Source organism: Mus pahari, chromosome 1 (genome assembly GCF_900095145.1).
Source record: "Mus pahari chromosome 1, PAHARI_EIJ_v1.1, whole genome shotgun sequence".
Lineage (NCBI taxonomy): Eukaryota > Metazoa > Chordata > Mammalia > Rodentia > Muridae > Mus > Mus pahari.
The window spans coordinates 78,878,150-78,890,954 of NC_034590.1; the positions used below are offsets into that span (position 1 = coordinate 78,878,150).

Genomic DNA, 12,805 nt, shown 5'->3' on the forward strand with positions numbered 1-12,805 from the left:
ACACACACACACACACACACACACACACACACACACACACACAGAGAGAGAGAGAGAGAGAGAGAGAGAGAGAGAGAGAGAGAGAGAGAGAGTCAATTGATTTGTAACCAGTATGCTAAAGTTATTAATTAAATCAAATTAATGGAGAGTGACACAGTATTAAGATATGCAAAAGCAAATTTAAATCCTGATGCCTTACGATCTATAAAGATTAACTGAAGGAAGGAGTTGGAAGAAGGAAAGGGAAGAAAGAAAATGATGCAATTATATTTTAATTTCAAATAATTTTTTTAAAAAAAATCTCAAAATAAGTCTGAATATAAACATTAAATCCACATAACTTCTAGAAGAAAACATCTGGGTTAGGCAAAGATATCTTAAAGAGATCACACAAAAATGTGATTCAACAGAAAAATGACAAGTATGCCTTCATAAAAATTTAACACTTCTCTTAGAAAGATGCTATTGAGCAAATAAACAGGCAAGTTACAAGTATAAGAAAATATACATAAAATGCCTAAGTGGTAAAGTACTTGTATCCAAAATGCATGCGAACTCCTGCTGCTGTGCACAGGAGAGGCCCACATACACTGCCAGTACCGGGGAGGCTGAGCCGCAGGATGATGAGTCAGGCTAGGTGGGTGCTGTACAGTGAGAGCCAGGCCAGCCACAGGCACTGTATCACAAAAACATTTCTCTCTCTCTCTCTCTCTCTCTCTCTCTCTCTCTCTCTCTCTCTCTCAAAAATAAAAGACCATCCTGCACAATTAATAAATATGTTATACCTTACTAAAAATACAGTCAACCCAATATTCAAAAATGATGATTTGAACAGACTCTTTAACAAAGATACACAGTTTGCAAATAGCACATGAAAAAAATGTTCAGCATCGTAGTTACTGGGGAAATGCAAATTTGAGTTATGATTGCAATACTACTGTAAACTCATTAGAATGAAATGACTAACATTTACAAAGATAGTACATTAGCAAGGATATGGTAAAACTGACTCTCACAAGCTGCTAGTGGAAATGTACAGCCACTTTAAAGTGTTTAATAAATTTAAACATGCACCCACTATAAAACCTGAAATCCCACCCCTAAACATTTACCAAAAGAGAAGCACGGTATGTCCAAAAAAAGCCTTTCATGAAAATTTCACAATAGTTTGGATCCTACAGTTCAAAGCTAGAAAGAGCTCAATGTTGTAATCAACTATTGAGTGGATTAACAAATTGTGGTATATTTATATAATCCTACCCAGCAATAGCAGAAAGAACTTGTGCTACGCTCTCAACACCACACGTGAATCTGAAAAGCAACCCTCTAAATAGAAGACAGCTATCACAGTGCATCTGCAATACAATCCTTTATATACAAAAGCCAAACGAAGGCGCTGTCAGAGGCAGGGGTAGGACTTCCTAGGGTGATGAAATTGTCCTATTCTGACACTACAGTGCGATTATCACCGCGCATTTGCCAGACTTTTTCAACTGCACATTTAAATTAGGTAAACACTATTTATTTTTAAGATACTGGCAAGATTTCCTTTCTGGGTGGCAGCTAACAAGGAAGTGAGGGGCATTTTACCTTCCCAGTCCTCCATATACGGGGCTTCCTCAGCTTCCTTCTCTGGAGATGTGTCGATGAACTTGCCTTCTTTCATGACCCTGGTGATTTCTCGGAGCTGATGCAGTAATCGTTTCTCTTGGTCAGAAGTCACAGTCTGTGCTCTGCTGAGAAACAGACAATCCAACCATTTAGTGGCCAGCACCCCTAGGTAACAGGGAGAAACTTCATCATCTATCTGTCTGGACCATCAAAGAGGAGGCCTAACAACAGGTGATTTCTGGATGCCATGGCTGTAACCAGAGATGTTAGTTCACTGTTGTGATTTCATAAACGGGGACTCTAATCTCCAGAATATTTCAATCAAGTAGCTGCTTGAGGTTCCAAGATGAATCAACGTGGAAACAAGATCCTAGTGGTTTCACCCTCATGCCTCAGCAGCCCAATTCCCCAGTCTCCTGAAATTTCCCTGCAACTCTTACATTTATTCCCTTCGCTATGAGACACTTTCTCTGAAGCAAGATGTCAAAGAAAACTATTCTAGGCTGTTAGACACAATGAAGAAAAATACTAGACTGGAACCACAGGGCTTTTTCCACTTGTACAGCCTGAGATTTCTGAGGTGGATAATTCACAGCCCTCAGCCATGGAAGTCAGAGAAGCTGGGGACTGAGACCCACAGACTGAAATCTATACGCAGTGAGTGGCGCCTTTTCTTTTTCCTCTTCTCCTTTCTTTTGGAATTCCTGCTAAACAAATACTACCAATGAGCCCATAGCCCACCACAGTGCCCAATTTCCACAGTTTAAACCTCATCAGACAACCAACAGAGCAAACACCAGCAAGCACAGTGAGGGACTTGAGGATAACCACACAGCTGAGAGGAAAACACTGCATCACACAGAAAGGCAGCGTCCTGGACAAAACCAGAAACCATGTAGTGGAGGATTTAAGAGAACTACTCTTTATCTCCTTATAACCCAAAGCACCCATCAGCAGCACCTCATGCACCAGTAATGGAGGTCCCCTCCACTCTACTCAGTGCAGGTGTTCTCTGTGTCCCTCTCTGTGTTCAGACTAACAAAGCTCACCTATCAGGAAAAGCAGGTTTCTCCTTCAAACATTAAGATTGCAAAAACAATCTGCCCAGTTATCCAACTTCCTCTAATGAAAACGACCCATTCTCTGGGAGAATTCAGGGGCAGAATAGGACAACCTGCCTGCTTCCACAAAGCTTGGGCCAGCAGTTTTTACAAACCATTTCTGTAACTGTACACAGAGTGTGCTGATGCTAAATGAAACAAAATTGAGCCTCTGTTTCCTAACTCAGGATAAAATGGAAGCCCTTAGCTACAATAGCCAGGCTTGGAGAAGCATCAACAGACAAAATTACAAACTAAAACATCCTTTTAACTTGGAAAAAGTGTGTCTGAGCCACCCAATAAACACAGAGGGCAGGATCCACATTAGTGCATCTTCAGAAGTTACTACAATTAATGTTTCTATGGAATTCTCTCTATCAGGGTGGTCATGTACATGCACGGCAGCATGGCCACAGCCTCGTCATCTGTAATGCCTCTGTGTCAGTCTGTCTGGTTTTCATTTCCTCACCTTCTGCTTTTGTCTACCTCTCTGAAATGTGGCCTCTAATATATCGTTTACCAAAACATATCAAAATCATCAAGACTGTTCTACTCCTGAGTATCTTCCAGTTTGTTTCTTTTGACTTCTCATACTGTAGCATCCTTCTGGAACTCCCTGCATTAGCCACAGACACAGCTGCCTTTCTCCCACTTCTGCAATCATTTCTTTTCTTTCTGACCGTGCCCATTTTCTCCGCTCACTAAAGTCTGGCCATCATGAAGGCACAATCTTTGGACTCCTGTGTCTCCATTCTTGCAGTCACACTCCAAGGAGGCTGTCCCAGTATCACAGGTTAACCTATTACCCTAAACAGAAGATGTCCTAACCTTGTCCTTCATTTTTACTTTTTATCCAGATGGCCATGCTGCCCAATGATTTCCTCAGCAGTTCTACTTGTGACTTTGTTGTCACATTAAATTTCAAATTAATCTTAAATTCAATCCCTCAAAAGCAAGATCCACCTGGCCAAGAATCATGAGAAGCCACATGAACAAGCAGGGCTGAGTAATAAATGGGTTGTAGACAGCAGATTCCAAAATGCTAGAAAAATATAAGATCACAGGTGGAAAATAATGGCAGCTGACTTTTAACTAAAGGAAGTAGCAAGTCCAAATTCAAGAGCTAAACACAGAGAGAATAAACAGAAAGCAAGAGCAAGGCTAACAACAGAACACAGTGGCCTCAATGACTTGGCGATCACATCTTTTCTGCAACAACACCCAGTCCTTTATTCTGCACCCAAGGCCCACATTTCCTGTTGCTGTTATATAGTAGATGTGGGTATTCTGATAGCATCTCAACCATATTCAAAGCTCAGTCCCTGTTTGCTATCTCAAAATCCTTATCTTCTTTCTCTTCTGTGTTTTATCCTAGTTAATGCTGGAATCTTCTAGGAAGTACTATAAATCTCCAGGCATCCCTGTATCCTTCTTTCCTTCCATGTTCTTATTTGGTTAGTTTTTCTGTGTGGGCACAGTCTCTCTTCTGCTCATACTATAGCTTAGGGTAGTCAAGTGGCACTCTTCCTAGTCCATCTTCCTGACTGATGTGATTGGTTCATTGATAGCTGCATGATCCAAGCTGGACCAACTGTACTTTCTTACCAACTGGATCTTGAGCAAGTAAATCCTGAAGTGGGATGATAAGTCATCCAGGAACAGTCCCTTTGCTCCTGCTCCCTAAACCCTGAGAGATACTAAGAGCCACTATGATTGCCTCTTTTCCTAATAGCTGGAGGTCCAAAACTTTGATATCTTGAGATACCTCATATTTTTCTAAGTTGAAATTTCTGATAACTAGTACTGGTTTGCTTCCAATAACTACAAATTCCCATAATCTGTGCCCTTCTTTTCTATTTTCACTGCCTTTCACTCTGTTTCTTTTGGTTGGTTCTGTTTTTAACAACATTTGTTCACACAACCTGGCTGGCTTAGAACACCCTGAATAGATGGCTGGCTGGAACCCTGCCACCTTCCTGCTGCCACCGTCAAGTGTCCACCACACCAGCACTTCCCATTGCCTTTTGATGGAATATTCTCAGTAGGCTTCTGGCATATGTCTGCTATATTCTAAACAAGAAAACATAACATTTCTTCTGAAAACCTTCACAAAAAACAATAAATTCCAAATGCAGTCCATCATTCAGATACAGGTCTTAGTTGCCTTGTTGTCCCCCATTACCCATCTCTCTAGCCATTTATCCTATTCTGACTGTAAATACTACTCCAGCTCCCAACTGAATGCTATTCCAAGCACTTGCCTTCTTCTCTCACCATTACTGTCTCCTTCTGAAACATTTTTTTTTCTGAACTCTGCCTGAAGAAACTGTTGTATCTTATAGAGCTTATTTAAGATCTTCCCTTTAAGACCTTAAGATCCCACTCACACCCACGTAGATATCCAGGTTCTAACCCCTAGAATCCATAAACTTCCCTCTCAGGGGACTATGGTTGTTGGTGGACTTGAGGTTTCTAAAAACAGCTGATGTTATAATGGGAGGTTATCCTGGATTATCTAAGAATATACAATGTAGTTACAAGTATTCTTAAAAGTGGGGAAAGGATGCACTAGAAGTTAAAGAGATATGATCTGAATAGGTCTCAACCCAATATTGATATCTTTGAAGATAAAGGAAGGGGCCATAAGCCAAAGAGTGTGGGCAACTTCTAGAACTTCTAGACTGCCAAAGGGCCTTGCAAAGGGAATCCTGCTAACACTAACAATTCTCACTCAATACAGGGCCACTAACCCCAAGAACTCAAGCATAACTCTGCATTATTGAAGCCACTAGATTTGAGTTTATTTGCTATAGCAGTATACTTTATGCTCTCAAATAGAGTTACTCCTACAGAAATTAATACCTGTCATTAACAACCATACAGGGCTGTGAAGAACAAATGAAAAGAGGTTCCAAAGAAGACACTATTGTTGCTGAAGACCCTGCTTTAAAATACTCATTATTTCAGGGTGTGCAGGTATCGTCAGTGCTCCAGCAGGAGGACTAAGACTGAATAGTGACAATTTTTGTTCTCTCAAAGGTTGCAGGACACCAGGGAAGACATGCTTTGATGGGCAGTATCACCCAATATGCCCAGGAGATTTAGGTAAGGACTCTCAGAGAAAATGATGCTCTTGTTGAGAGCACAAAGTCAAATGGGTGTATGGTGGGGGTAGGAGGGAGGTCAATGCCTCAGAAAAGAAAAATAAATTTGCAAGTTCCTAGATGAAAAAGTGCATAGATGCTCTAGAAAAAAAAAAACAAAAAAACAAAAAACAAAAGAGTCATTGTGTGGGTTGGGCCTACAGGAGAGCACATGAGGACATCTGCAATGCAGACTACCCAGAGCCAGGCTCTTTGTTAATGTGCTTCCTTGGGCCGCGCCATGTTCCTAGCAGGTAAGTCACAAGACATACTACTCCAGAAGGAAATCTTGCTAATTCTCAAGGCAGAAATTAGAACATTTCACCTTAGTCCCTTAACCTTGAGTTTGATATCGTGTTTTATATCAGACATAACTTGGAGGACACTGAATGTGTGTGGAGCTACATGTTCATGCGAAAGATGTCTAAAATAAATCTACTGGTCATATCAGGAGTCATTTCCATGTTCTATTCACACACAGACGGGAGACTACAATTTGAGGATGTCTTCTTATACACAACAAAGGATGGACAAACTAGATGTCATCGAGCAAAAGACAAAGAGGCACAGAGCACAAACAGTTGAAAGATGGCAAACAGAAGGGGGCACCACTTATTCCTTGCATCAAAGACTCCATAGTTGTTCATGAATGTAAGGGTGAGAGTCCTTAATACACTGCATGTAATTTTATGGCCCACTGTGAAGTTCTCCCTCCTCCCTGTAAGAAGACTCAGTTGAGACAGACTCTGTCTTAGTACTCAATATCACATTCTGGTGGTCCTTTCCCGGCTTTTTTAGGTACCTCAGTTTTCTTAGTTGTTCCGGTTTTCATAACCCTACCTTTTCAGACCCTTGGCCAGAATGGCAGAATAGAAGTGTGCCTTCCTAAGGGATTGACTTGGCCCTGACACCTACTTTGCATGTTGAATTCTGCACTAGGAGAACACAAAACACAAATGCCACTGTGAATGTGTATGAGTGTTTGCCTGGATGTATGTTTGTGCACCACATGTATGAAGTACCCACAGAGGCAAAAAGAGAGCAATGGATCCTCTCCTCTGGAATTGTTGTTAGAGACAATCATGAGCCGCCATGTAAGTGCTAAAAATTGAGCCCAGGTCCTCAGGAAGAACAAGTGCTCTGTACCACTGAGTCATCTCTTCAGGCCCTTGCTTTTTTTTTTTTTTTTTTTCTTATTTGATATCACAAAATACAATGTTCAATAAGCAGACTTTACTTAAAATTTATATTAGACAACTAGAAGATCCTTTTTAAAACTAGGTTATTTGGCCCAACAAGATTTATAAATTTCACAAACTCTTACAATAATTTGTAAGACACTTAACATTTGAAAACAAGTTTCTCAATGATATGAAAATGAAATGTTAATTGAGAAAGGATACATATATTGCACCTAAGCTGACAATTACATAAGATAAAAAACATGTGGTCTATACATCAACAGCCAAAGTATAGAAAATCTATAAATATGAAATTGTCTAGAGTCCTATTTGATGAAAACTTACCTCTCACCATTAGGTCCAACTCTGTTGATTAATTTTTCCATGGCTTCCTCTGTCTCTTTTAGTTTTTCTTGTAGTTGAACAAGCTCAAAGTTGGCTGAAAAAACAAGCATCAGTCTAAGAACCATCATGGGTAGCTCCCTAAGCCCTTTCCAGAAACGGCTAGCTGACATGATCTGTGGTAATCCAGACTTGTTCAGAGACTCAAGAGGACAGGGCTTCTCTAACTAATACAATCAGAACACAAAAGGTACAGAGGTCTGGCCAGCAGGCACAACAGGATATACATCCATTTAGGGAATGATAGATCACTCCCTCTTCCACACAGTAATCCAACAGAGCCAACTAAAGAAAACATCCAGCACCAAAAACACCCTGCTAAGTCACCCCATAGTAAATGCAGAAGGTAGATAATGGTTTGTGATCCAAAAAATGCTCCTGGGTAAGATACCAAGCCTACACAAGATTGCAAATAAAGGATCAGGACTCTTAGATGATCCCCATTTGCCTGTACTTAAGGTCTGGAAGTATCTAGGAATTAAGAATGTCAATGTTAGATTTCTGTAAAAGAGAGTCCCAAACTATGGTTGAAACCTCAATGCCCAACTTAACCCTAGTTATCTAGAATAAAGAATAGACCATGCTAGAGTGTAACTCTGTCCCTTAGATGCTGTTTTCTTAAACAGTATCAGTAAAAGGTTCACACCCCACAGTGAAACACTAAGTAAGATACTAAAAACACAACAATAAATAAATAAATAAATAAATAAATAAATAAATAAATAAATACTCAAAATAAGAAGTGAACTTTCAGGCCAGAGGAAAAGGAAATGCTGCTCAGTATATAAATGGCCTAGATTTCATACCTCTCTGTGTAGGCCTGGCCATCCTAGAACTCACTCTGTAGGCCAGGCTGTCCTTGAATACAGAGGTTTGCTTGCTTCTGCTGCCAAGTACTGGGATTAAAAGCATGTGCCACTACTGCCTGGGTGTAAAAATCCTTTTAATTCAATTAATACCTGTGAAGAGGGTACAAACTGCACTGTGTGGTGCCTAGGTTATTATTATTTTGCATGATTCATAATAAAAAACAGACTCGCTGGTACTGCTATTGCTATGAACAGAAGCCCATTTGGCCATTTGAATTGCTTCTGCTTCTGTCTGTCCCTGACAAGAGGAAGGGCTTAACAACTTTTGTTTTTTATTTTATTTCTTATTGGTGTTTTGCTTATTTTGTGGTGTGTGTGTGTGTTCAGGTTAGAGGACAACTTTCAGGAGTCAGTTCTGGCCTTCCACTCCATGGAGGCAGGGTATCTCTTGTTTCTCCTATACTTCATACTCTGAGTTAGCAGGTTTGCAAGCTTCTAGATGATTCTCCTGACTGTCTCCATGTCATCAAAAAATGATGGAATTACAGAAGCGTGCTACAACATCTCACCTTTTTAAATGGGTTCTGGGGACCAAACTCAGCAAGCACTTCCACCCACTGAGTCCTCCTATCAGTTCAAGATTTCCTTCTATGATTTTTGTAAATTATTGACATATGTCATCATTACTAACTACCTCATAATGAGACATAGCAGTTTTCTTCAGAGAGTCCTTGACTATTTAAGATTTCTCAAAAGGCTGTGAAATATGATTAAGGATTTAACACAACAAAGAACCCAAAAGTCATTCAAAAGGAGATACTGTTTAAGGCGGATGCTCTATGCCTCATCCCCATGGCATTCTATCAATGCCTTTCTTTTAAAAACTTTTAATAAGAAAAATATTTTTTGAGCCGGGCGTGGTGGTGCACACCTTTAATCCCAGCACTTGGGAGACAGAGGCAGGTGGATTTCTGAGTTCGAGGCCAGCCTGGTCTACAGAGTGAGTTCCAGGACAGCCAGGGCTTCACAGAGAAACCCTGTCTCGAAAAACCAAAAAAAAAGAAAAAAAAATATGTTTTATTTTTAGAACGTAAATAAAAGCAAACAAGAAACCTTTGATGGGTGATGGGTGAAGTGGTACAGATCTTCAATTCCAGCACTTAGGAGGCAGAGGCAGGCAGACCTCTATGAGTTTGTACTACACAGCAGGACCAGTACAAGCTCAAGAGTCCACGTTTGCAGAAGTTTTACTCAAGCCATCCAGACATGATTCCCAAAATTCTTTTCATAAATCCCTTCTTTCTAAGTCATGACTTCTTACAAGTTATTGTTCTCTCTGTGTGAAGTTTATGTGTATGTGACCCAAGCAAGTTAGTGTGCAGGTGTATACAAGAAGATGACCTGCAGCATCTTCCCCCTCTCTGTCTCTCTCCACTCCCTTATTCCTTTGAAATAGGGTCTCATAATAAACCAGACGCTCACCATGTTGGCTAGGCTGGCTGGCCAGGGAATCTAAGGACTGTCAGTGTCCTCTCACCAGCACTGGAGTTGCAGGCATGCACAGTCACCCCTGGCTTTTTCCTTGAGTATTGAAGATTCTAACTCAGGTCTTCATGCTTGCTTAGCAAGTGCTTTACCCCACAGATTACTTCTCCTAGCATCATGCTAAGCTATACACTCTTAGAACAAAGGACTATGACAACACAGAGTAATCTGGCTGGGCACTATTTGACAGCACGTTTAAAGACTCCAGTGTCAAGAGCTAATAGTGGGATGTGACAATGATGCAATTTCTCCCTGAATTTTCCTCTGTGAAGTAAACATATTTGCTCCAAATATTTTGCAGTCTGTAAGTGAAACGTAACTAAGGCAAATGTTGACCGTTTCCTAATCTGCACCAAAGTGAACTAGCAGCCTCTTGCGAAAGCATAAGCAGCATTTGCTCTTTAAGGTCCAGCACCCATACACGACATTTGAGAAATGCTTCAGGGACATTCCCACAGACTCTTCCCTGGTTGTACCCAACTCCAGTTCACTACCACTGAAGACAGGGGACGGAGCACTTACTAATCTTCCTGTGGGTGTTTCCAGGTGGGGCAGTGGAGCAGTTCCGATCCTCTGCAGTTTTCCCCTTTGAAAGCTGAGGATGAAGGAGGCACAGCACATCAACAGCAGCTCAGAACCTCAAAGTCACGGAACACCTCATGTTAAATGAAAAAAACAAAAAAAGCTGGGAGACAAAAATTAAGTCAGAAATCAACCAAGTATCAACATTAGAGAAATGTCTTTTTAAAGACACTGAAAGAGTCAAGAAGGTAAAAATGATTGAAGCAAAGATCAAATCACAAGGAAAACAAAGTCCCGTCAGTCACCTGCTATACCCATGCTCACCCAGTGGCAGGTGACACAGCACCTGGGGGACATTCTTATCTCCACTCAGACTGCCTGCAGAACTCCCGGGTGAGAAGAAACTAAAATCCCTTCACTTTACTGAGGCATGAGTGTAAGATGAGGCTTCTATACCTCAACATAGAGAACAAGCCTGTAACCTACAAGACCTGCCTAGAAGTGGAACTTATTTGGGGGTCTCCCTTAAAAGACCCAGCAAGACTTCCCACAACAGGAAATGTTGGTCTTTTTGTTTGTTTGTTTGTTTTTGTTTTTCGAGACAGGGTTTCTCTGTGTAGCCCTGGCTGTCCTGGAACTCACTCTGTAGACCAGGCTGGCCTCAAACTCAGAAATCCGCCTGCCTCTGCCTCCTGAGTGCTGGGATTAAAGGCGTGCGCCACAACGCCCAGCTGGAAATATTGGTCTGTCTGGACAGGACAGAATTACAGAGATGACACCAGGCACAGTACCTCACACCCTGGCACCTCACAGTGGCTACTTGGAAACCTTGGTGCCCATCCTATGAACAAGCTGCTTCTTAGAGCATCTTAATGGTCTATCAGCTTGCAAAGATGCCTAGTCTTTTGTTCTTTTTCTTTGAATTATAGTGCTGATTGGATTATGAACTAGAAGGTCCAAGCTCAAATTCTGGACTTGCATTTTAGTTGTAAACCTATCCTAAGATTTCTCTCTGTAAAACTGAGATGATGGTGGTTCTAACAAGTTCACAAGGAGACAATGAGGCTTTCAAAGAAATGATCGATTTGAAAGGGCTGCATGACCCTTGCAGGGATTTACCAGAGACAATGATTTTATTACAATGACATTAGATTTTCACTGATATACATATATAAAATATACATATATCTTATACATATAGGACAATTTCACTTACCTTAAACAAAATGTACAGGATGTACAAAAAGATCCCAAAGCCATAGATTGGAATGATCTGGCCCATCAGTCCTCTTCCACTACCCCCTCCTCCAGCACCTCCACCTGCTCCCTTGGCCTTTGCAAAGGCCTCTGCAAGGTGAGACCTCTGGAAACGAGCCCCTGGTGTCTGACCATCTGAGGGTGCCGAGTGGTGATGCATCATAGGTGGAAATCGGCCCAATTTTCCTGAGAAAATTAATTAATTGGCTTTATCTCTTCTGTTTTAAATATGCATTGAAGTTCAAATAATAGAAGCAACTTATACATGCTTAAGAAAACAAACAGGAATTTGATTAGAAAGACAGGGGTTTCATACAGATACAAAGCATGTTGTGATAAACTCTATTTGTTCACTAAACCCATTTTCTTTTCCTTCTGGATCCATAGCTAAACTGCATTTCCCAGCCTCCTGTAGAGTTAAATGTGGCCCTGTAACAGAGTTCCAGACAAAGGAACTTGGCCTATAAAGCTTCCCATAGGCTCAACTACATGATCATTTTCCTTCTGTAGGATGGATACTAATGTCCAGGGAGACCTTGAAAGTCATATGTTGGAAATGGCAGAGCCTCTATTAGCCTTGGTTCCTAAGTAACTGTGGCACAGGCCTCCACTGCTGCTACCCTGATAACTTGGAACCATCTGGTCCTATTTGTGTAAGCGAGAAACAAGCTACTATTGTATGGGGGCCATTATATACGTTGGAGTCTATCTGTTACAGTGGTTAGCCACCCCTATCTAATACAAAAGGAAATGTAATGTTCTCAGGAGAGAACAGAACCAGAAACTGGAAAGCCATCAGGATTCAGGCTGGCTACTTTCACACTCCAACTCCAACTCTCTCCTCTCTATGGGACCATAGCCTTTTCCCTTTGTTTCATTGCTCACATCTTCATTCTCCTTCTTCAGATAACTTCTCTAATTTCTTCATGCCTATAGTAGAAGACAGTCATTCCAATCCTCTCAATTTGCAACTCCTTCAAGAAAATAGCTAAGACTGGCCCTAATTCCAAATTCCTTGGAGGAAGATTGAGTACACAGCTTGGGGAGGAGCAAGCATCTCTTTTTGAATTAGCTACAGCTGAGCCTCCAGGATTCATAGAGCAGAAACAGGGTCAAAGGCCTAACCTTGGAAGAACTGAAGAGAAGAGGAGGTTTATCATCCATTGTTTTGCATTTTAAAACTCCATTAAGAACAGTCAAGAGTCAATACAACAAGCACAATGGGAGACAAAATC

At 41.0% G+C, this 12,805-nt stretch overlaps 1 protein-coding gene across 2 annotated transcripts in view; it reads right to left on the minus strand.

Moving 5' to 3' along the window:
• Ric3 (RIC3 acetylcholine receptor chaperone) overlaps positions 1 to 12,805 on the minus strand; it is a 48,762-nt gene that overhangs the window by 11,925 nt on the left and 24,032 nt on the right. The window contains exons 2-5 of one of the 2 annotated variants that reach the window (XM_021208344.2): positions 11,530 to 11,756; positions 10,314 to 10,386; positions 7,381 to 7,474; positions 1,591 to 1,733 (exon numbers count right to left, since the gene is read on the minus strand). In XM_021208344.2, coding sequence (XP_021064003.1) covers positions 1,591 to 1,733; positions 7,381 to 7,474; positions 10,314 to 10,386; positions 11,530 to 11,756 — 537 coding nt within the window. Of the gene's footprint in view, positions 1 to 1,590; positions 1,737 to 7,380; positions 7,475 to 10,313; positions 10,387 to 11,529; positions 11,757 to 12,805 lie in introns of both variants that reach the window. The other variant, XM_021208335.2, reaches the window with a different exon arrangement.